The sequence below is a fragment of the Lissotriton helveticus genome, chromosome 4_1 (assembly GCF_964261635.1).
Source record: "Lissotriton helveticus chromosome 4_1, aLisHel1.1, whole genome shotgun sequence".
NCBI lineage: Eukaryota > Metazoa > Chordata > Amphibia > Caudata > Salamandridae > Lissotriton > Lissotriton helveticus.
Genome location: NC_136063.1, coordinates 1,071,224,916 through 1,071,250,107, shown reverse-complemented (window position 1 = coordinate 1,071,250,107; position 25,192 = coordinate 1,071,224,916). Strand labels below are relative to the sequence as shown.

The 25,192-nt window shown below is 42.8% G+C and overlaps 1 protein-coding gene across 1 annotated transcript in view; it reads right to left on the bottom strand.

Annotated features, from left to right (window-relative positions):
• The window catches only part of DNAH5 (dynein axonemal heavy chain 5), a 5,174,212-nt gene that overhangs the window by 1,400,603 nt on the left and 3,748,417 nt on the right, over window positions 1–25,192 (bottom strand). Inside the window, exon 60 of the mRNA XM_078687662.1 lies at window positions 1,907–2,086. Coding sequence (XP_078543788.1) covers window positions 1,907–2,086 — 180 coding nt within the window. The remainder of the gene's footprint in view (window positions 1–1,906; window positions 2,087–25,192) is intronic.

Here is a 25,192-nt window from a genome sequence, read left to right as displayed (position 1 = left end):
CACAGACTTCGATGAGTGACCTAAGAACCATGGCACCGCTTTTTCTTATGTTTCCTAGATGACCTCGAAGTATGTGGAGTCGGCGACTTCGAACGGGTCCTTGGCCTCCTGCAACCCTCCTTTTCTCCTTCTTGGCCTTGACCATGAACAATTTGGCCTCCCTCTCCTTCAGCGCTTTAGGATTCATGGACATGCACGAAGTGCATGTCCCGACGTCGTGGTCCAACGAAAGACACCATAAACAGTCTTCATGGGGGTCATTGAAGCACATCTGGCCCCCACATTTTCTGCATAGCTTGAAATCTAATTTTTGGGGATTTGTCATCCTCGATGGCTACAAAGTCACTACAATTTGCAACAAAGAAACTACCAGAAATGTAGAGCCTGGGAAATAAACGCTACGTGTTGACGGCGCTGAAGGAAAAAAGGGAACATGCATCAGCACGCCGACGAGGTCTCCTTAGCGCTCTGATGACTTCACGCGGAGTCGCGTGCGGAGTCATTCCATTGTAACATCCTCATGACTTGGGAGAGCTGAGGAGAAAAGTTTCTGTGGAATGCTGCACACTGGGATAATTCAAAAGATGAGGAATCCACAGGCAGATGTATACATCAGAATATTCCTACATTTTCTTACATAGGGGTCTTATTAAAGAATCAAGAGAAGTGGCTCCCCAAATTTCGCTAAAGTCTGAACAATTAAAGTTTTCCTTTTTGCTTCTAAAATAGGGTCTAGTCCCAACGGAGATATGCTCACAGTATATAAGCGCAAAAGTGTTTCAGCTGCGACCTATGGCTCAAGTATTTGAGAATATGGGGACTGTCATGCCTTTAGAATATAATTCTCAGAAGACTGTTGGTTGTCTCTCAAGGAACCTCAGCTTTTATCTGTAACTATGAGCCGCATAGCCCGTATATTGAGGATTTAATTAAAATACGACAAGTCATGATATTCTATATGGGTTAAGCTCAAACCCACCCTACATAGGGCCTTAAATTTAGACTGCCTGCCTCTTGGTTATTCGTACGAAAGTGGCTGGCTGAATTAGATTAGGTCATCCTAAAAAACGTTGGCCCTTATTTTGGGTACTAGCGAAGGAGGTATTCCTTCTACACTTGCAAAATTTACAAAACTTGAATTTAAGCACATTTTGTGAAGTCAGGCTACTAAAGTAAGGGAAGGGAAGGAAATAGCGTACAGTTTAGTCTCCTCAAGCCATGGTTTTCAGTTTTATCTCTCGCATGTTTTAATCAGTCATCAATGTTCTATTTCAATTCGTTTTTCTGTAGGAACAATACATTATATGGTAGCATACCCGACACCTGGTCGGTGGGTAAAAGATCACTTGAATATGTCTTTGCGATTGAACCTCTGCACAAAGCGTATTTGATTAATATGTTTTTTAAATATCGTCTTATTTATTGTTTGATGTATTCTTGAATGTAAAGAAATATTAAACGAATAGAGGCGGCTCTGATTTTCAATATAATATACACATTTAAAAATTGCGCCTGCTAGCTGAAAGCTAAACCAGTTTTGTTAATAGACTTTTTGACAAAAAAGCGTATCTCAAAAATATTTTAAAGATATGCTGTAAAACACAAATACACATTTCACCACAGGTGATTAAAAAACGTAGATAATCAAATATGATGCAAGGGAGGTTTCTTTGGAGAACTATGGAAAGGGATCAGCTCTCTAAACATTTGTCTATCAAGTTAACATATATAGAATATTGCTTAACATACTGTTGTATACTAACATCGTCTTCCATTCCTAGCTATTAGGGTTTCAATCTAAAGTTTTTTGTAATTTGATTTGCACTGCTACCACAAACTTATAAATAGTAAATTCTCCAGGGGTGATATTCTGCTAGTGAATCATGCCCAGAAAAAAAAATCTTACCTTTAATGGTAATACTTCCTTATTAATGGCAAAAAAGGACGCCATAGCCTTAGTCCATGAACATAGTCCAGCTACATTTCCGCACACACGTTTTGCTGTCTCAATATTGTAGTCGCCCATTTCAAAGTAAGGAAGTAATAACTCGACCACTTCCTCGTTGATTGAATCTTTAGGAAATTGCTGGGGAAAAACCATCATAAAACAAAATGATTGTCAGTGTACACAAAGACGTTTTCCTTATTGTATGGTTACTAATCCTTTGCAATACAGGCTTAAAGCATTCATTTTGCCAGACATCTTTTTTCACAAATATCGTTTGTTTAGCACACCAAATTAAGGACCTAATTTTTTTTAGGTGGATGGGGTTAACTTCGTCAGGGCAATAGAGCATATTATCCGTACGCCGTTCCCCGAACAGAGTCCCTACCAGCCAATTTTAGCAATGGCTGCCAAGTGGCGAGTTTTTTAAAGCAATGGCAGGAACTGCGGTCACGGCCGTTCCTGTCATTGCTTTTTTAAGTTTGATGCACAGCTCTGTCAACATGACAGAACCGTCATCAAACTTGAGTTTTTTTTATTTTCGAAAAGAAAATCCCAAAAAGGATATTCTTTTTGAAAAAAATAAATAAAAAACAATGCCCTCCTCACCATGGGTGGCATGTCCCATGGCGAGGGGAGCATCTTTATTTTTTTACTTCCCCTCAATGCCAGGATTTTCTTGAGGGTGACGGGTAGTAAAAAATGGCTGTATGTCCACTCATATAAATTGGACGGGGTGACATATAGCCATTTCGCCGACAGAGAAGTCTCTGCCGTGGCCAAACTATGGTCTGTCTGCATCTAAATTTGGTGGGTGGACCATTATTAATGAGACAGATTATACCTAGCGCAAATATATGTATATCAGGCCTTAAATCTCTTCCCCTTTTCCCCAGGCCTACTATCACCCTTTTAGATGGGAATTCTACGTGTTATCACTGGATTAAAAGAGACAATGGATACCATCAGTGTTGAAATACCAAATATCTATGGATACTCTCTGAACGATGCACACTTACAATAAAAAATAAACATTTCAGGAAAAAAAGATACAATGGCTAGAAAAAATGTACAAGTTTCTTACCTTCGGTAACAATGTATCTGTAAGAGACTAGGTTAATTATAGATTACTTACCTTAGAATTACCCCATGGCATAAGACTGGTTCCGGAGAATTTTTTCCTAGCAGACCCCTGCGCGTCGGTAGGTGGTGTCCGTCGACTCCGCGCCCGTCGTCGGCATCATTTTCGCCAGGATGACACCGCAGTGCCTAATTAGATGCCACCACTGCGCACTGACGTCAGTTCTGACACTGCTTTCCATGCAAATAGCGCAAGGCCATGAAAGACACAGACCACTGGTGCGCCACAACTAAGGTAGTCCCTTTTCCTAGAATTCAGTTCACAAAGCAGGAAGGATGGGTGGGGCGGTCAGGTATCTGTAGCTAACCTATGTCTCTTACATATACATCATTACTGAAGGATAACCAACTTGTTCATCTGAAAGACACAGTTAGTTATAGATTCCTTACCTTACAATAGATAACCCAGCAATACCAACCCTGGAGGAGGGTCTGCGAACCAAATTCACACCAGAAAGTCCTGGAGGACAGAATGGGTAAAATAGCCGTCACTCTGGATTTAACTGTCCAGGCAGTAATGTCTGATGAATGTGTGCATAGAGGTCCACGTTCCCCCCTGGCAGTGCAGTAGTTGCTGCCGTAGTCCTAGTGTAATGAGCACACAGTCCCACTGGAGGTTCCTTTTTCGCGGTACAGAGCAGGAATATCGTCGTAAAAATATCGACTAACATAAATATCGCTGCAAAAATATCTACAGGAAGAAATATCGATGACAAAAATATCGTCTGACCAGAATATCGACAGACAGGTAAGTAATATCGTTAACATTAATATAGTTGTAATAAATATCGTTTACAAAAACATAGTTTACAATAATATCGTTTTTTAAATAATTATAAGTAATGTAGTGTTTTAATGATTATTTTTAGTCAAAGTAGTATTTTTAGTAGTATATTATTATTTAATAATGTATTTTCAGTTGAATTTAGTATTAATAGTTCCGTAGCGGGTTGTGGGTTTATAGGGGAGTAGGGTGGGAAGTAATTTAAATATAATGAAATAATACATTAATTAATGTTTTAAATGAATATAAATAGTGTAATAAATAATAGTTAATTAATTTCAATTAGTTAATTGAATAATAATTATGTAATTAATTATGTTAATTTTTTAATTATTTGTAGGTGTGTGTACAGGATTTTTTTAGTGAAAATGTTTTTGGGTAAAGGGGTATTTTTAGGGTTCAGGGTCAGTTTTCAGTTTTTGGGTAAAGGGGTATTTTTAGGGTTCAGGGTCAGTTTTCAGTTTTTGGGTAAAGGGGTATTTTTTGGGTTCAGGGTCAGTTTTCAGTTTTTGGGTAAAGGGGTATTTTTAGGGTTCAGGGTCAGTTTTCAGTTTTTGGGTAAAGGGGTATTTTTAGGGTTCAGGGTCAGTTTTTAGTTTTTGGGTAAAGGGGTATTTTTGGGGTTCAGGGTCAGTTTTCAGTTTTTGGGTAAAAGGGCATTTTTAGGGTTCAGGGTCAGTTTTCAGTTTTTGGGTAAAGGGGTATTTTTAGGATTCAGGGTCAGTTTTCAGTTTTTGGGTAAAGGGGTATTTTTAGTGTTCAGGGTCAGTTTTCAGTTTTTGGGTAAAGGGGTTTTTAAATATAATGAAATAATAGATTAATTAATGTTTTAAATAAATATAAATAGTGTAATAAATAATAGTTAATTAATTTTAATTAGTTAATTGAATAATAATTATGTAATTAATTATGTTAATTTTTTTATTAATTTTAGGTGTGTGTACAGGATTTTTTTAGTGAAAATGTTTTTGGGTAAAGGGGTATTTTTAGGGTTCAGGGTCAGTTTTCAGTTTTTGGGTAAAGGGGTATTTTTAGGGTTCAGGGTCAGTTTTGGGTTTTTGGGTAAAGGGGTATTTTAATTATATATATGTATTATTGTTGTTATATAAAGTAATGTGTAAAATTAATTTATATGTCCACATTTATTAAGTTTATAATTAAAAAGTGTAGTAAATTATTTTGAAATAGTTAAAAAATAAAAGTAATGTAATGTATTTTGTTAATAGTACTTATATTTATTTATTATTTAATGTAATTTTAATTATTTTAAAAAGTCGATATTTTTTACATCTATATTAATTACAACGATATTTTGGAGTCGATATTTATGTACTTACCTGTTTAAGTATAGGGTGTCGATATTTTTGTAAACAATATTTTTGCAACGATATTTATGTCAGCTATATTTTTGTTATCGATATTTTAACACCCTACCCTTTTTCGCTAAAGCGTAACAGATTTTGATGCAAAGGACAAACCATCGAGAGAGGGTATGCTTTTGGACAGCCTGACCTTTCTTGGCACCCCCATAACCAACGAAGAGTTGATCATCCACCCGGAAAATTGTTGTGTGGCCAAGGTAAAAGGAGAGCGCAAGTTTTGGGTCCAGATGGTGGAGTCTCTCCTCCTCCTTGGAAGGGTGCAGAGGTAGGAAAAAGGTGGACAAAGTGATAGTTTGTCCTATGTGAAAAGGTGTAACTACTTTAGGAAGGAACCAGGGTCTCGTCCTAAGCACCATTATGTCCAGATGCACATAAAGGAAAGGGGGCTAAGAAGAAAGAGCCTAAAGCTCACTCACCCTGCGAGCAGCGGTGATGGCGACAAGGAAGGTAATCTTCAGAGTGAGGAGTCTAAGAGGACAATTGTGGAGAGGCTCGAAAGGAGCGCATATAAGGTAAGTTACGACAAGGTTCAAGTCCCACTGGGGCATGATGGAGGACAGAGATTGTTAGAATTGGGGGTCTCTGGTTGGCACAGGTAGGGACTTGTGACAAGCAGGGACCCTCTCCTCTAGTCTGGACAAGGGATTACATTCCTAAAATAACCCCTGCTCACCCTCTAGGTAGCATGGCACGAGCAGTCAAGGCTTATTTCAGAGGCATTGTAAGTTAAGCATTTGTGACCACACACAGTAACCCAGTGACAACACTACAAAGGGACACCACACAAGGTTGTATATCAAAAATAAGTATATTTTATATAGAGTTACCACAAGATCAATAAACGCCCAAAAAAATCCACAGTACTATTTAGATTTTAAGAGTTCTGGTTAAAAGGCTTAAATCAAAGTTCTGTGCGGGTCGGTAGCCTTGTCCGGCTACAGAGTTTCTGAAAGAACACAGAGTCTAACAAATCCAGTGGACCGCGGCGGTCCGGGTCCACTCAAATGTCGACAGACTCAGTCACAGTACCTTTTCCTTGAGGCGGCCGGCACGGATGTGCGAGCCGGTTCCGGTGTTCGTTGCGGTGCAGAAAGGAAGCGTTGCAGGGCGCGTTGTCCCTCGATGCGGTTCAGGCAGCGGCCTGTTGACAGAGTTGGTGGATCCAAGGCTTGCATTGCAGGGCGAGACGGTGCTTCGTTGCGACGCTTGCAGCTTGCGGTGCGGCATCCGAGCCGGAGTTCGGGAGCTGGCGTCGATCAGTCCGGACAGCGGTGCGAGTCGGGCGGTGCATCACGAAGCGTGCGAGGCGGTGCCCAATTCCGGTGCAATCACAGGACTTGGAGTCAGCAGCGGTGACTGTGTCGGTCAGACCAGTACGAGTCGGTGTAGCGAGGTATTGCATGTCGCCATGTCCTTCCAGTCGCGGTGCAGGCTACGGCTCGATGACGGCGTCAGGACAGAGTCGGTGAGCGCAGAGCTTGCGTTGTTCGAGGCGGACGTTGCTTGATGCGGTGCCTACAGGACACTGGGCCAGTTGTGAGAGTAGGTCACAGCTCCCTGCCTCTGTAGCCACTGAAACAGTGTTTCCAGCAGCAATTCACAAAAGCTGGTGAAGTCAACTGGTCCTGGGACTTCGGTCAAGGGGCAAGCTCTCTTTCAAGCCCTTGGAGATCTTTGCTCAAGTTGAAAGTAAAGCCCACAAGGGTCTTTCTCCTCTCTTTTACAGTCAGGCAACCACTGCAGGCCAATCCCCCAAGCAGCACTTCAGCTTGGGAAAAGTCTCTCCTCAGTTTCTTCAGGTTCCTTCTCCTCAGCAGAGGTCCCATCTTGTAAGTCCAGAAGTGATCTTCAATTCAATTCAAATATAATCTTTATTTCGTCCCGATCGAGCCATAAAAGATACATAAAAACACACATTACAAGTAGTTCTATTTAGATAATTTCTACTCTTCCACAGAAATGTTAAGAAATCATAACATTAAAAATCAAATTTAAATGAGCTAAAAAGGCATCTAATTAAAAGCACATAGAATCATACATTTAGAACAATTTGTAATCATGTCCTATTGCAAAAGTACTTTTAAAATCTATAATATATGGACACAATAGCAGCAGCAATTTATAAGTAATTGCAATACACTTCCATCACTAATTTCTGTATAGGTGTAAGTCCTTACATCACGAATTTCATTATAGATTCAAACCCATTTTTTTACGTAAAAAGCTTATTGCCAATAAAAATCTACTGACACCAAAAACTATCACCTGCCTGGTATCAGTCTTAAGGATCCTTTCCGCTTCCTTATAGGAGCACACACCCAAATTCCGACAAACAGGTATAATCCATCTTTTCCTAGCTACCTCGTAAAAAGGGCAGAAAAACAGGATATGAGCTTCATCTTCTTTTATATTACTCGTACATAAAGTGCATAAATCGCAAGTCTTTTCCTTACAAGAACTTGTCCACCTAGCAACGGTGTGGTTTGTTTTCAAAGTACCATACCTTAACTTCATAAACAAAGTTTTAGCCAAAGGCGGTTGAACCTCGTCTAGAAAATGTTCAAAGTAAGGAGTATCTTTAAATACAACGAAGCTATTTGTCAAAGTTCCACCTGTTTGATCATTTGAGATACTACTATAAATATATGTCCAAAATGCGGTTTTAATCAGTTTTTTCGAATCTTGGGCCAATGTTGATGGATCTTCCCAAAACTTAATCAGGCCGATTCTTTTTAACCATGTGTGCACATGTTTTAACCAAACATTTGTAGTATTGCAATCTATTCTCATTATTTCCTGAAGACCATTCTTATAATCATCTAGTTCTGGTGTACACCAGAGTCTTACCCACAGGGCTAGTGGTCGCAGGATAGCATAATGGCCAGTGCGCTTCATATTTAGGTCCAACAGTACAGGTATTAATGGGGTACTTGTTGGCAATCTCAAGAGAGCCCTAAAAAACTTGTTTTCACTTATTGCGAAAACATTCTTACACATGGGCTCCCATATTTCTGCCCCATATCATGCGGCAGACTATGCCTTACACTTAAAAACCGCACGTGCCAGAGATACTGCCTTGCTAATACTCTCTCCATGTTTTTTCACAATAGGCAATATATTCTGTTTTAATAGCATTTTGCTTTTTTCTAGTTGGGTTTTCCACAGTAACTTAGAATCCAATGAAACTCCCAGGTATGTAAAATTCTGTACAGCTTCTATTTTTTCATTGTTTAACATTAAATGGGGATTTAGGGCCATGTATTTGGTCTTATTTGCATTTATTTCAAGGCCCTTCCTATTGCAATATTGCTGGAATAAGTTTAAGAGAGATTGCAATCCTCTAGGGGTTTGGGATATTAATATAGTATCATCTGCAAAAAGAAGGGTAGGAACCATTTGTCCATTCAATTTAGGGGCATCATTATTATTACAACCCTCCAGGTAACATGGAATGTCGTTAACAGTGAAAACAGTGTGGGGGCCAGCACGCATCCTTGGCGTACTCCACTCTTGATTGGTATAGCTTTAGTTAATTCACCGTTTTGACCCCATCTCACTCTGGCAAAGTTATTATCATGCAACCTTATAATCTGTTGCAGGAGACAATCGGGGAGCCCTATAGAATGCAACGACTCCCATAATAACTCACGCGGTATAAGATCAAAGGCAAGGCAGCCCTAAGATCCACGAATGCCACATACAAATGTCCCTTCCTTAAACTAACATATTTTCAACAAAGGCAACAGAATCTAAAAACCTGGTCTACAGTACTTATTTTTGATCTAAAACCCGCTTGAAACATCGTGAGAATAGAATTTTCATCAATCCATGTATTCATACGAGCTAAAATATGCCTTGCATAAATTTTTTGTAAAATGTCTATTAAACTGATAGGACGATAGTTCCCTGGATTATTCCTATCACCCTTCTTAAAAATGAGTACGATTTCCACCCCTCTCCAGCTATCCGGCAAATCCACACCTGCCGCTAAAATATTACATAAATGATTAATATAAGGAGCCCACACGTTAATTTTATGCTTGTAAAGATCACCCGGAACCTTATCAAGTCCGGGTGCTTTTCCATTTTTAACTGCATTAATAGCTGCCACTGTCTCTTCCAATTCAAACTCCAAATTTTGAACGCTATCAATTAACAATGGTGTATCCTTATCCGGGACCCATATATTATCAGGAGCACTATATAATTTGGTGAAATGTTCAACCCATGTCATCTCGTCAAGAAAAACATCTCTAACCACTCCTCCTGAACGGTTCCCCTTTGCCACCAATCTCCAGAACCCCACTTGGTCCTTATTCTTGGCTGCCATGAGCAAATCTGCCCATATTTCCTCGTCCCAGTTTGACCGTGCCTTCTCCTGTACGACCTTATAATCTTTTCTGGCCTCCTTAATCTGGGTAGAGTCCTTCTTTTTAATTGCTTTTAATAATATGGCCTTGCCATTGTGGCGGTCCTTATCATACCAAGGTTTCCTGTTTGCCATAGTTTTAACATTTTTGGTCACTTTTCTTGGCATTCTTGTTACCAGTGGTACTAATAATTCAAACAACCCATAATGTAATTTTATAAAGGCATTCCCTTCAAATGGTGTACTCAAGTGTCAGGCTAGTAAGCTATAAATTTCTGCTAACACCTCGCCATATTCTAAAATATGGGCCCATTTTAATGAACGACGATTGTTAGTAGCTACAACCACATCATTACTTACATTGGCTGAGAAACCTCCTTCATTATTGTCCACAAATGTAATAGACAATAAACCACTGGAAACCAACAATTCGAGCGGATAATGATCGCTCTTGATCCTAGGTATGATCTCTAAATCTTGTACGTAATTCCAGATATCAAGGGAGGCCATGAAAAAAATCAATTCTACTTTGGCAGTCATTCCTATTAAAAGTAGGGACTTTTAGTAAGTCTGATGGCAATCTTCCATTGCAAGCCCTCAAATCATGTGTAGCTGTTAATCTCATGATTTTCACAGCTAATACGGTACAAGGGACCGGATTAGCATTGTTGACCATAGGAATATTATTGGCACTATCTTCATCCTCAAAAATATCACCAAGCCCTATAATAGGCTCAAAATTACAATTCAAATCGCCACCTAGTATAATGTTTGGACTCTCATCCAAGCTATTCAGGAATGAGTCCAGTAATTAAATTGTCGGTGACTCTTTGGATAGAGGGCCTGGTCTGTTGTACACATTAAATAGGTATAGCACCCTTCCTTCCTTTGTATTTATCCGTATACCGAGTATATCTAGTGAGTCGATATTTAATACTGTTATTTTAATCTCGAGGGTTACTCTCACTCATATTACAAGGCCCCCCGAGGGTCTACCTCTGATAGATGGAACTGCATCAACATTGAATGTTTTAATACGCTCAGGTTTCCTGTAAAAAACAAATATCGCTCGTTTCAATGTACTCGTTCCATTCAGGGTCACTGGTATTCTTTCTGAGACCCACTATATTCCATGAAATGAGCCTTATTCCTGGGGAATTATTACCACACATATTAATGGGGAATTCGTCAGGCAGAGTATTAATTAAACTCAAATTGTCATCTAACGGAACTGCTTTATTGCCTACACTCAGTACAGTTTTTCCGATAGCCAGCCCATTCACATCCAGATCCGGCTCACAGGTCATTAACACTTGGGTCTGTAATACAACTTCTAAGCCCACATTTACCCCTCCCATTTCTGTTGGTGTCGGTAAAATCTCTATTTCATCCACCAAACCCATTGACGAATTCAGTCAATCAACCGCTTCCAGGGATAAAAATACCTGGAACCTGTTCGAGGTTTGGAGGGGGAAGGAGTTGTCACGTTGGTGGAATATTTCTTCCTCATCCGGTCTATAGAAGAACCCCAAGGGTAGGACATGGATGTTAATTTTCTGTGCCGGAATCTCTTCCTGTACTCTTAGGAGATTATGAACTATGTGGGGACGCCTGAAGTTTACAACTATATAGTCGCCTTCAGTGTCTTTCCTATGTATACCCATCCAGCCCACCCTTCGCACCATTATGATTTCATTCATTTTATATGGGCTAAATATTTTGTACCTCTGGAGCCAATCTACCACCTTGTTCCTTAGGTTTGCCCATGTTTCTATTTGATTCTTCTTTAAGGCCGGAACGCCAGTTAGTTGTAAAACATATGGACATGCAGCTGGGGGTAAATGTAATATATCATGATTGGGGGTCAAATCAGATTCACTTACAGTGGATGTTATTCCCCTAGAATTACAGGTTTCAGGGTGTTCTGTTCTTTTGGCAATGTGTTCCACCGTTCTGTCATTTGAACTGATGGTCTTAGCTTGAGATTCGTCTTCTCTTCTGGGGTAAGTTCTCCCCTCCACCATGCCAGTGTTGGTCGTGGGGTCTGACCTAGATTGGGCAGTTGTAATTCCATCGGTGTTCACACCTTTATCTTCAATAATTATACTATCCCTATATTCTGAGATTAGTTTAGCCCCTTCTACATTATTAACTCTCCCTTTCTCAATTATAATATCAAATCTGTGCATAACCTGGTTAATTTCAGCAATTTTATTATCTAATTGTTTCAATTTGGCACCCAGACAATCATTTATACGGGACTCGATAGAGTTTAAAGTAGTTTTAAAAATATCTGCAACAGTATCTTCTAAGTTCTCAACCATACCATCTACTTTGTTCAAATGTATGGGGCTATCAAATTCAGTTTGTGTTCCAAATGATTTACATGATGCCCCTGTACATTTTACTGGCTCTATATGCCCCTTGTTTGACACCCCTGATCGTCCAGATACCCCAATTTTTTTAGTTTTCCGTTTCCCTTGAGGTGATGTTTTTTTTGGCTTTTTTAATTATCGCTAGGCCCCCCTAACTTGGCCCTCGAAGTCTTGTTGCTATAGATGGTGATGCCTGTTCTCCCTCATCAAGCTGCATATTAGCAATGGGAGTACCATGTACTGGAAAACTGCCTAGTAAAGGGGACGTCGGAGTGGTACAGTTGTTCATTGACGCTTGCAACAAGGCTGATGGGTTTGGCTGGGCAAGTTCCTGATATGTCAGGAGTTTAGATGGATCTAATGATAATCTTTGTTCCGCAAGAGCAATTTCGTGGGATATAAGCGATTCGGCTCTTAAAATAAAGTTGTCCAGAGTCCCCGCTATACATTTTTGTTTGCTCATGGTGATATATTAGGTTAGACCCCCCCGTTACCCAGACAAGGACTGAGAATGTTTCTCAGATAGATACCAAGAAAAAAGAATTCCACTATACTCAATCAAAAACCAACTATGCAACACTCAGGTGAATATTCTCAGCAACAGACCTCCAATTACACTTGTTTGGGGAAAACAGCGAGGAAATAAACACCCTCCCTTCTGATCACCTCTAGCACTTCGTTATGTAACCAATTGTCTTTACAGCAAATACTTTAGAGTCATTCGAACAACCGCTTATAAAGTTCACCCTAACACCATGGCACACCTAATCAATTGTTTCCGAAACAAAGGATGAGATAAATAGAAGCAGTTGAAACGAATACTACAACATATACGTCATGCCCAATGTCAATATGTAGTTCGATTTTGATGCGTTTACCAAGAGGGGTAGCCCAGCCCGGCCTCTTTCGGCCTCGGATGGCCGTAAACGGCCCCGCCCTTGTGCCGGGCTTCTCCCGGCATCGCCCGCGCATGTCCCGCATTGCGTGGGGGAAGGCGGCGCTTTGTAGCGCAATGACAGCGCCTCCCCTAGCAGCAGCAGCTGATGACACTTAGGCCCTCTGACGGCGAAGAAAACAGCTGGTGCACCCTGGGACCAAGAGTCCCACCAGGGGAACGGGGCACAAACAGGTAGCGTCTCGTTGCACCACAAGCCAGCAACAGGTCGGGAAAATATCCAGAAGGTTTCTAAAGGGCCCTGCGCTGAATGTGGGAAGGCGGCGCTTTGTAGCGCGATGATCTAATTTCTTGGGATCAGGGTCCCAATATTTATACCCCAAATTCTTTGTTCTCAGAGGGGAGAGGGGCCTGTGCCCAGTCCAAACCTGTTCTGAAGCACTCTGTTTACCAGACTTCTCCTTTCCTTTCACAGTGCAGGGCAGGAACATCAGACACCCCACAGGAGGTGGAGCCAGCATTGTGGAAGGCAAGTACAGTCCTGGAGCACTTTGTTGACAGTCTTCCTTCTTTTCTTTCAGTGTGCAGGGCAGAGACATCAGACACAACACAGGGGGTGGAGACGGCATTGTAGAGGGAAGGCCCAGCCCTATTCAGGTCCCAGGTGCAACTCCTCCCTCCCATCTAGATGCAGATCTCTCTATTCACCACCGGGCTGCCCCAGCCCGTCTCCTGGAACCCCCCAGCCCTGTCACTCACAAACCCAGATAAAGAAATACACAACCTAGCAGAGGCAGGCTTAAATGGTTAGGCAAGCAAATACCTACTTTCTAAAAGTGGTATTTGCAAACACAGAATATTAAAATAAACTTCACTAAAAGATGTATTTTATTATTCTGAGTCCAGGCATACTAAACTCGAATTTCTACCATGTTCTCTGAGCCTGTTATGATTATAAAGTGTAACAATTCTAACAGCCCATTCTGGCCTATGGAGAACAGGTAGCCTTGCAATAGTGAAAACGAAAATGGCTGTAATTCACTCTTAGGACATGCCACACACATCAGGGCTTGTCCTACCTTATACACACAAGTTACTACTTGTGTAACGATATATCTGTAAGAGACATTAGTTAGTGATATATTCGTTACCTTAGAATATCCCCAGGCGCCAGACTGGATCCGGAAAATTTTGCGTAGCAATACCCCTGCGCACCGGCAGTCGTCGTCCGCGGCTCCGCTTCCATCGTCGGCGTCGTTAGCGCCTGAATGACGTCGTCGGAGTACTTAGGCGCCGCCCATGCACGCTGACGTCAGTTCTGATACACAGCTTTTCCGCGCCAGATACGCAGAGCCATGATAGAACCAACACTGGTGCCATGAAACTAGGGCACTGAAAGGGGATGACCTTAACTCTAGATATCGGTTCGCAGAACGGGGAGGATGGGTGGGTCAGTAAGGAATCTATCACTAACTAATGTCTCTTACAGATATATCGTTACACAAGTAGTAACTTGTGCATCTGAAAGAGACACGTTAGTGATAGATTCCTTACCTTAGAATAGATACCCCAGCAATATCAACCCCGGTGGTGGGTCTGCGAACCAATAATCACACCAGAAAGTCCTGGAGGACAGAACAGCCAAAGAAGCCATCCCTCCGGACTTGGCTGTCCAGGCAGTAGTGTCTTGCAAACGTGTGCAGCGAGGCCCACGTAGCTGCCTGGCAAATGTCCTGCAAGGGCACTCCCCGGCCCAGGGCAGTTGTAGTCGCCGTGGCCCGAGTGGAATGTGCCCTCAATCCAACAGGGGGCTCCTTCTTAGCCAAGGAGTAACATGCCTGGATACACAAGATGATCCACCGGGAGATGGGCCGCTTGAGCACTGCCTTTCCCTTCTTAGCGCCCACGTAACCAACAAAGAGTTGGTCATCCACCCGGAACTGGCGTGTGCGATCCAGATAGAAAGAGAGCGCACGTTTTGGGTCCAGACGGTGGAGCCTCTCTTCCTCTTTCGAGGGATGCGGAGGCGGAAAGAAGGTGGGCAAGGTGATGGACTGCCCGATGTGGAAGGCCGTGACAACCTTGGGCAGGAAAGAAGGTCTTGTCCGCAACACAACCTTGTCCGGATGAACAGAGAGGAAAGGAGGTGTGGAAGAAAGAGCCTGGAGCTCACTCACTCTCCTGGCAGAGGTGATGGCAGCCAGGAAAGCAGTCTTCAAAGTAAGAAGACGGAGAGGACAGTTATGGAGCGGCTCAAAGGGAGCACACATGAGGTAAGTAAGAACAAGGTTCAAGTCCCACTGGGGCATCACGAAAGAAACAGGAGGGAACATGTGTGTGATGCCATTCAAAAACCTATTTACAATAGGGGACTTGAACAAAGAAGGCTGATCCGGTAGCCTTAAGAAGGCGGAAAGGGCAGAAAGGTACCCCTTGATAGTGCTCAGAGCAGAGCCCTGCTGGGCAAGAGAAAGAAGGAAGAGGAGAACCTCAGAATGGGGTGCAGAGAGTGGATCCACAGCCTTTGCTGTGCACCATGCCACAAATCTGTTCCACCTGCAGGCGTATACCGACTTTGTGGCGGGACGCCTGGCTGCCAGAATGACATTACAGACTTCAGGAGGCAAGTCAAATGGCCTCAACTGCCGCCGCTCAATCTCCAAGCTTGTAGGTGGAGACTGGACAGGTTCGGGTGGAGGACCGTCCCCTGCTGCTGCGACAGAAGGTCCTCCCGAAGAGGCAGACGAATCGAGGGATCGACTGACATGCTGAGTAGCCCGGGATAACAGTATCTTCGTGCCTAGTCCGGAGCCACAAGGATAACCTGGGCCTGGTCACGCCTGATCTTCTTCAGCACGCTGGGCAGAAGTGGTATAGGCGGAAAGGCGTACAATAGATCGCAACTCCACTCACGACTGTAGGGAGTTCAAGATCATGCAAAATGAACACGCAGAAAGAGACGTGTTCGTAAGAGAAGACGTCTAATGCATCTCCTCAAGTCCAAGCTTAACAGTTTAATAAATCAACATTCCCCGGTAACCAGCTCTCCCCGAACAATAACAATTCTGAAAAGGAACACACTATCTTCCACGAGCACAGAGTGCACATGGAAGATAGCAGATAGCAGACAGACAGTATAAATGCAACACATCTTCCCCCTTTTTTTTTTTTTTTTACTTCTCCATAGCCATAACAAAATCTCTGAACCTACCTGGCACATGATGTTCCCTTTTCACCCTTTGATTTTCCTCATTTCCTTTAGAACCACCAGGATTAGACCTAGGAGGAACACAAGGTCGTACATTTTCCCCCAACCCAGATTCTCTTTCAGTTTTTGAAAAACCATCAAATCCTTTATACAATGAAATCCTATTAAAATTCCACACACTTCCCCCTTCTATTCTGACCGCATTATTAAGAACCTCAATAACCTCCTTAGGATCCGACCAACATTGAGATCCTTTAGAGACATTAATGTTTCTTTTAACTCGAACAAATTCGCCAATGACCACGTTTTGCTTGCTCGGGTGACCTTTTTTGTTGTCCATGTTCATTTTCATTTTACCTTTGTATTTCTCAACTCTTTCCTTCACCACATCATAATCAATATTGTTTCATTTACAACTTGAAACCTTCCCTCTTAACTACCATGGAACCAAAGTGGTACTAGGCTTTCTTCCTCTCAAAAGTTCAAACGGGCTGACTAGAGTAACCGAATTAGGAGAAGTCCTGTAGGACAAAAGCATAGAACCTAACGCATTCTTCCAATTCAAGCCACTCTTAATAGAAAGCTGAATAGCCTCTTTCACCACTCGATTAAAGCGTTCCACCTGTCCATTGGCTTCAGGATGGAAAACAGCAATTCTCTTGTGAGTTATTCCACACTTGTTGAAAAAAAACTCCATGTCCTTACTAATAAATTGCGTACCGTTGTCTGTGACGATTACTTGCGGAATACCCTCTCTACAAAAAACGCTATCTAAAAATTCAATAATTCTCTGAGATGCGACCTCTCTGACCCTTTTTATTTCCGGCAATTTAGAAAAGTAATCGATTAAAACAATACCGAAACTCTCTTCCTTAGGCAACACATGAAATGGCCCGACAATATCAATGTCCAACTTCATCCATGGCCCGTCTTGAAATTCCACAGGAATAGATTCCGCTCGCAGAGGAAAGGCAGACTTGTCACTATTTGCACAACTACCACAAAGTCGCACAAATTGTTCAATAGAAGAATCAATCCCCGGCCACCAAAACATATCCTTAATGCGCCTTCGCGTAAAAGAAATACCCAAATGTCCCTCGTGGCCAATCTCCATGATGGTGCGCCTCAAATTAAAAGGAGGAATTATTTTATCTTCCCTTAGAACGATGCCATTTTCAATAGCTAACTCACCATTAACTTTAGCAAAACCCATTAACTCCCCAGCCGTTGCAGAGTTGCACAACACCAACTAATGAAGTGCTAGGAAATTGCTGTAAAGTTTCTGGATTCTGCCTGTCGCCTTAATAAATGTACACCGCGATGAATCTGCGGTTGGATAGAGGGGCATATTATCAAGAACGGGCGTTACATTATCACCGCTTTTATCGTGAAGACATCTAACATGGGCTTCGATTGGAATTCATAGAGCATATTATCAAGCACATTATCGCCGCTTTATCGGCAGTTTCCTGCTGATAAAAGCGGCGATAATGTAACACCCGTTCTTGATAATATGCCCCAGAGTCTCCACCAGAAATGGCGTTACAGAAGGTAAGTAACTTGCTTGTCTGTTGATTAGGAGGTTGTTGGTTCGTATGGCCTATATATAAAGCAGAACATGTTATTCAGGTGGGAACTACAGAATGAATGCTCAGAATTCAAGGAGCTGTCTAGAGCCTGAATGTGGGTGTGTGTAGCATTGTAGAAGAATGCTTATTTGTGTAGAGGTGGTGCAAGGGGGTAAAATAGGTGTTCCAAATATGGAGAAGTTGGGGCACCCTGTGTTATTTTCTTGTCAGCTGACCATACCAATTACACGGCCATGCTACTGTGATACCAGATCTAGACTCAATGAGTGATTCAGATCTGTCGCTGAGGAGCACTGCCATTTAGTGGATATTGCTGCCAGTTAGAAACCGTCATGCTGCAGACACCGAATAGTTAAGAGACGAACTATGCTCTGTGCCCCCTGCAGGATGTCCTTTCTTTTACTGCACCTCTGCCATTCCAGGAAGGCAACACAGCCGTCTTCTAGCTAATCTTAAAGGCAGGCTTATGCTCATTCTGACTTATTCTGAATGGCCGCATCACAACCAGTCAGACTAGATGAAACATTCTCGGCCGCATCATGAAGGTGTGTGTTCGTGAAGGGCACAGCTTTGTGCCTGCTTTCATATGATTGCACTTTCTAAAGCGCATACATTTAACACAGATTTCCTCCTAATTTGATAGCCTTGGCCACAGCTTAATAACCATGCCTTTCTATGTACCCACAATATGCTACCTGATGCCCATGGACTAACTCGGAGACATTTATAGTTCAATCAATCAATAATAGCTTTATTTGGTTATCATCACAACCATAAAAGCGTCACAACATATACAATAATACAATACATACATATACACATACAAATCGTGAAAACAGCAATTTAAATAATATACCCCCAGATTTATCAAAGTCCTGTTTTGCGAGTCCTTAATAGCGATTTTTAAGGAATCGCTATTAAAGACTCGCAAAACGGGATGCATGTAGAAATCGCAATATTGTTTGCGATTTCTACTGCTTCCTTATTTGCGATTCGGTAATTGCTAATCGCAAATAAGGAATGGCTTTCCAATTTTTCAAGGGTGCCAGTGTGTCCAAAGGACACCCTGTAGCACCCCTGAAATGATAATGTACACTGGCGTTGCGCACACACATGTCCAAAGGACATGTGTGTGTGTGTAACATACAACTTAGAAAAATGCACTAAAGTATATTTTTCTAAGTTTTCGCTATTTACCACGTAGTTAGACTTCGCGGTAAATAGCGGCCCCAGATTGCGAATTCGCAATTTTAAAATGGTTCATGAATTGCATTTAAGGAATCGCAATTTGAGATTCCTTAAATGCAATTATTCGCAATTTAGCGATGTCTAAAATTGCGATTTTTGCATTTGGGATGATGAATCCCAAATACAAAAATAGCGCTCGCAAAGGGCCAGATTCTCAGATTCTGGCCCTTTGCGAGCCAATTTTGGCTTGATGAATCTGGCTGATAATCTCTAGGCCATCCTGGTTTACCTAGATACTTTTAATCACCCATACATTTTCTTGATCTCAGCGCAGCGTTTAAAAACCAGGCAACATTAAAAACGATATCATCAGTGAGCAGGTGTAAAAATAGGAAGGCAGGTCGGGCTTGTTTGAATTGACGGGCCTTTAGAAGGGGAACATTATAGGCTTTCCTGGGAATTTCAAAGTATCTACAAAATATAAAGTGCACAGCGTCTTGTGAAGCCACCTGGTTGCAGCTGCAGGGTGCTAATAAGTGTACATCCTGACAGCTTAGTGGGGATGCTAGCAGCGGAGACAACACGTTTAACATCAACCTGGTGTGCAGATACCGATCATAGTTTGAGGTTACAATGGTGAGTTAAGGCTCTGTGAATTGGGTGGTTTTCATCAACACATATCCTCATCCCGACATATTCTGAAGAGCCACATGTTCAATTTGTAATCTCTGTTTCAAAAAAGTTTCACTAACCGAATTGCAGTTGATGCTTTAACAATCCCTCTTGGATTAGTTAACAGCTCACCCCTTCCTAGACTCTGCAATATTATTTTGATATAATTAAACCAGGGGATACTTGGGGCCCGATTCACAGAACTAACTTAAGACAAAATCCTAAACTTACTACCATTTTGGTATTCACAGAAGGCACTTACTAATTTCGGTATTCACAGAAGTTAGGAGTCCTAACTTTACTACTCCTAAACTGAGAAAATCCTAATTTTAAGATTTCCGGTATTCCCAGAAGGCATTTAGGAGTCCTAAAGTTAGGACTCCTAACTTCTGTGAATGCCAAAATGTGTAATTGCCTTCTGTGAATACCAAAATGGTAGTACGTTTAGGATTTTGTCTTTAGTTAGTTCTGTGAATTTAAAATGTGTTTTCTACCAACTCTATGGAATCATGCTTCGTGTACCCCCAGATACCACTCCCATAGGAGGCCTTTGAAACACATTTTGCCAAATAAACTTGAAACAGCTCCCTTATCGGTCTCCTGCCCAGTCTTGAAGCAAACCTTCAAACTGCGGCATTGGTCATGATGAGGTCAGACTTTTTTCCAATGAGCAGGGGGCTCCAACACAACATGTTCAGACGTGACGCCCAGTTACAAAAAAGCTTTAACCCTCTATATGGTCTGGGTTCCCAACATCGTAGTCTTAGTTTTTGTAGAGGCGGGTACCACCACCATCACGTAGGATTTGCCACTGTTAATTCTTAGATCTAGCTCCTCCATAAAGCCTGCAAAATCATTTAGAAGGGCTAGAAGACCCCTGTTGGTCTTTGCCATTAACACTGTGTCATCTGCATAAAGCATGACTAGTAGCGACCGAGCTCCTATCTGTGGGTAGTCTGCTCCCGCTTTCACCAGAACCTGTTCAAGCTTATTAATATACAGTGTGAATAAGAAAGGGGCCAGGATGCATCCCTCCCTTACTCCCCTTCTTGTTTTAATGCTACGTTTACAATGTGATTGGTTGGTGTATCTGACGGCTACTACAGTGTGGACGTGAAGATCTCTCAAGAACTAAACTATATCTCGGTCAAAACTCATGTCTAAAATGATCCTGCACAGTTTGTCATGGTGTACCCAGTCAAAGGAAGGAGGTAATATCCATAAAGGCAAGTTGGATAGAGGCCTTACAAGCCACTGTGAATTTGGACGGGAGCATGTATAAATTAAGGCACTGATCCATAGTTGATCTGCCAGACCTGAATCCATACTGGAGATCAGATATGGTGTTGTGTTCTGCAGCCCAAGATGATAATCTATTCAAAAGGATACATTCTGAAACCTTAACGACAGAGTCAATCAGAGAGACCGGTCTGTAACAATGGGTGTTATCCCTGTCACTATTTTTTAAAACTGGGATGATGATGATGGTAGCTCAGGAGACATAGGGGCCTACACTAACTGGATTTTTTAATTTGTTCGTCAAACCCTGAGCCCCAGTGTCACTGTCACTCAGATAGAGATCGGGTGGGATCCCACCAGGCCCTGGGGCCTTGTTTTTATTAAGACCTAGTATTCCCTTCTTCACTTCATCCGTGAACACTAGAAACAAATTTTGTATCAGGGGCTGCAAGTCTACCGGGTTTACCATATCAGACCCACTGTTATAGACCCCTTCAAAATGGTAAACCCAGCACTCTGCATCAATGTGAAGCATTAAGAAGGATGTGTTGTATGGTGCATAGCAAGGTTGGTTGATAATACCTCAGAATTTAGCACTGTTCTTTAAGCAGCTAGGGTCACGAAGTCTGTACCAGGCTGCATCCCTTATAGCTTTTTTTTGTCGGCTAACTTCAAGCTTATAATTTCAATGGCATACCACCACATTAGCAGGATCTCTGGGGTTAGCTTTTAAGGCCCTTTTTAAGTCTGTAGAAGCTTAGGAGCACCCTCTATCGAGCCATTTAGGTAGAGCTATGTATTTAGCACCTACAGGGCAACTAAGACACTCTAATATTGTTTGTGCAAAAATTGAAAAAGTGCCCAAAACCTCCCATGGTCTAGAAACATTATCTAGCCAGGTTGAGAGCTCATTTGGATAACTAGTCAACAGATTCTGTCTGAGGCGCTCAGCAGATACCTGAGTCTACTTGAGTCTTCCACCCTGACTGGTTGTGCTTAAAAACACCACTGGTCCTATGAGTATTTAACTTATCTACCTGCCCCCAGCAGAAAGATATACAGATCACTAAAAGGACTGCGGCCAATTTTAACTTCAGTCAATTTTAACTTCTGAAATCTTGAGATAGATGGGCGATGAATCAAAAATTAAATGTATGACCGAGACACACCTCCTGCCTGTAAAAGTCGGGTTGATCTCCCCCAAATTGGAGTGGGCAAGTTTATCGAGAGAGAAGGTGAGATCATTCTCATTTAGAATGGGATTTAAAAGGTCTCCCTGTGTGGTATGATCCATATGTAACCCCCTTTAAAAGTAGACATCTCTTAAGCTTGGTGGGTGGGTCTAATGGGTTCTTACACAAGTGGCCAGTATTATGTGTGGTTCCGCCCTTTTGGTGCCATCCAACTTGCTGAGGAAATAATCCAAATTTTATAGGCTGTGCATGTCTTGTTGAGATATTTTATCACTGTAAAAATCTAACAACAACATTTGTGGGGCACCCACAACTAAAAGTAATAAGGCTTGTAAAGTGGGAACCCCTGTAGAAAGTACCTCTACATCACCTTGTATAGTGAGAGACATACGAACAATCAACCCTCCCTTGTCCCGACCTGAACTGGAATCACTTACAGGAGTAAAGACTAACTTGAACCCCTCCATCAAGCTATTAGTGGTAGCCCACGTCTCTTGCAGATAAATTACTCCATAATGATTCACATAGTTAAGCCAATTCTAGTCATTACATGTTGCTACAAGACCCACATTGCTCCAACTGATACTTAAATGTATGCAATTTGGAAAGAGCAGTTGCATAAAAACAAGCACACATATCTGCCCTGCACAAGCACACACATTCATTATATAGACCTGGTGTTTCAGCCAATGTGAATGGCTATCCTATGTTCAGGCAGAATTAACTTTTACATACAGGGAATTAATTTGGAAATGAAGTTGCCAGTGAGGTTCGGCGAAATCCCAGCTGTCTCCTGGACTCTGCAATACTCCCATACTATCTGGGATACGGGTGCGCAAGTGCTGCCTCAGTGTCCGGAGGAGTCCCGGGCCATTCTCTCCCAAGCGGTGGCAGATGGGAGAGACTCAGCAAAAATCACGATTCAATGTGTACTTGATACCACCGACTCACTGCTCAGAACGACTCTAGCCCTTCAGTGTTACGCCTGTTTGAGGACGTCTGGATTTTCGCGGGATTTGCAGTCCACATTGCTGGTCATGCCCTTTGATGGTCGTCGTCTTTTAGATGACAAGGCAGACTTGATGCTGGAGCGCTTTAAGGATTCTTGAGCTTTGGCCAGATCCTTGGGCCTCTCCGCGTCTTCCCATTCACCACAGTCTGCCTTTCGTCCCTTTTGTGGCTATGAGAGGGGCACCCCACCACGTCTGGCTCAGCCTAGCTACTGGTTCATGCAAGCTACCTAGCCTCTGCATGGTTGTGTACGTGGGACCCAGCAACCTTGCGGGTCGGGGAGCCAGCGGACGGGCCAGTCCACCCTTTCTCCCCCTGCAGCAGCCTCCTAAGCCTCCTAGGCCAACCTTTAAGCGCCATCCGCGGGCAGTGGGTGGCAGGATTCACCATCACCTCCCCCACTGGCAATCCATCATGCTGGACAGATGGGTTTGGGACTCCCTCCCTTTTGAGACTGACCCTCCCTCCATGCCACAGTCTTTCAATGGCATGTCGGAAAAGCATTTGGCTATTCTGCACCAGGAAGTTTCAGCTCTCTTGGCCAAGGGAGCTATCGAAAGGATCCCTGTGCCAGAAGTAGGTCATGGTTACTATTCCTGCTACTTTTTGGTGCCCAAAAACGACAAAGGCCTGCGTCCTATCCTAGACCTCAAGGGCCCTAAACCGCTTACTCCGGAAGGTAAAGTTAAAAATGCTCATGTTGGCTCAGGTCCTGTCTGCCCTCGATGGTGGCGTTGGACTTGCAGGATCCCTATTTCCATATCGACATCCTGCTATCCCATAGATGCTACCTATGGTAGACCATGAGCATTTTCAGTTCACCGTACTCCCCTTTGGCCTTACCAGTGCCCCTCGGGCGTTCACGAAAGTGCTGAGGTGGGCGCAGCTCATCTGCGCAGATTAGGGGTTCCAGTCTTCCCCTATCTCGACAACTGGCTGTTGAAGACGTGCTTTCCCCGGACTGTCATCTCCCACCTCCAGATCACAGCGGACTTCCTGCACTTGCTGGGCTTCACTATAAACGTGCCGATGTTACAACTGACTCCCTCTCAGTCGCTCTCTTTCATCGGAGCTGTTCTGAACACAGTGCAGTTTCGGAACTATCCACCCGAGCAGCAAGTCTGGGAAATGCGGGCTATGATATCAATGTTTAAACCATTATCCCAGATTGCGGTGAGAATTACCCTGAGGCTACTGGGCCTCATGGTCTTCTGCATCCTGTTTGGTGGATCATGGCAGGTGGCATATGCCCGCTCTGCAGTGGGACCTGAAGTTCTACTGGGCGCAGCATCAGGGGAATCTTTCCGACTACGTCCAGATCTAAGAGGGAACTGCACATCAGCTGCAGTGGTGGTTGTAGGAAGGTGGACATCTGACTATATGGTTACCAAAACTTTTTGCCTTGTGTTTGGCTGGTTTTCGACTTAGTTGGCCTGGGATCCTGCTATTCAGGGCCCCCAGGCTATCTGCTCTCTCTATAAAATGTACTCCATGTACTTTAGGTACATGCCAAATTGGATAATGGGTCACCTCTGTGAACCCTTGTTTAGTGTACCATAGGCACCCAGGGCATAGGTGCATCCAAGGTCTACCAGGGGCTGAAGCATGTATTATGCCACCCCTGGCTGGCCATCCAAACTGACACCACAGGCTGATCACTTAGCTTGGGTAAGGTGGTTTAATCACCCCTTACTTAGATATAGTATATCTATATCTACCTTATATATAGACACATAGTAACCTATAAGTCACTGCTATGGTAGGCCTCAACAATCCTGGAGGCAGAGTGCTTGGTTTTATGTGAGAGGGTGCTCTAGCATGAGCTGAGCCCTTTTGCAGCTTTCGGAACTATGTCCTTATAGCTGTTCTATGATGTAGCCATACCATATACTCTTAAGTGCATTATAATCCTCTCGGTTAATGATAACTTTGGTTTGGCTTTATCAAAACATGTCGTTTAAGGTGTCAAACACTTTGGAATACTACCCCCCCTGCCAATTCTAGTTGCGCGGGTAGCATTCCACTCTTCTAGAGGGAGAAGACATGTTGGTTACTGCTTTACCCGGTTAAAGTTAAACAGAGCCTCCGCATCACAAAATGGATGCTGCTGCCACAGACACGAGTCTGACCTCCTGCAGCTGGAAGAAACTCCAGCAAGGAAGGCTTGGACAATAGGTTTCCTGTAGAGGGAGGTGCCAGCAC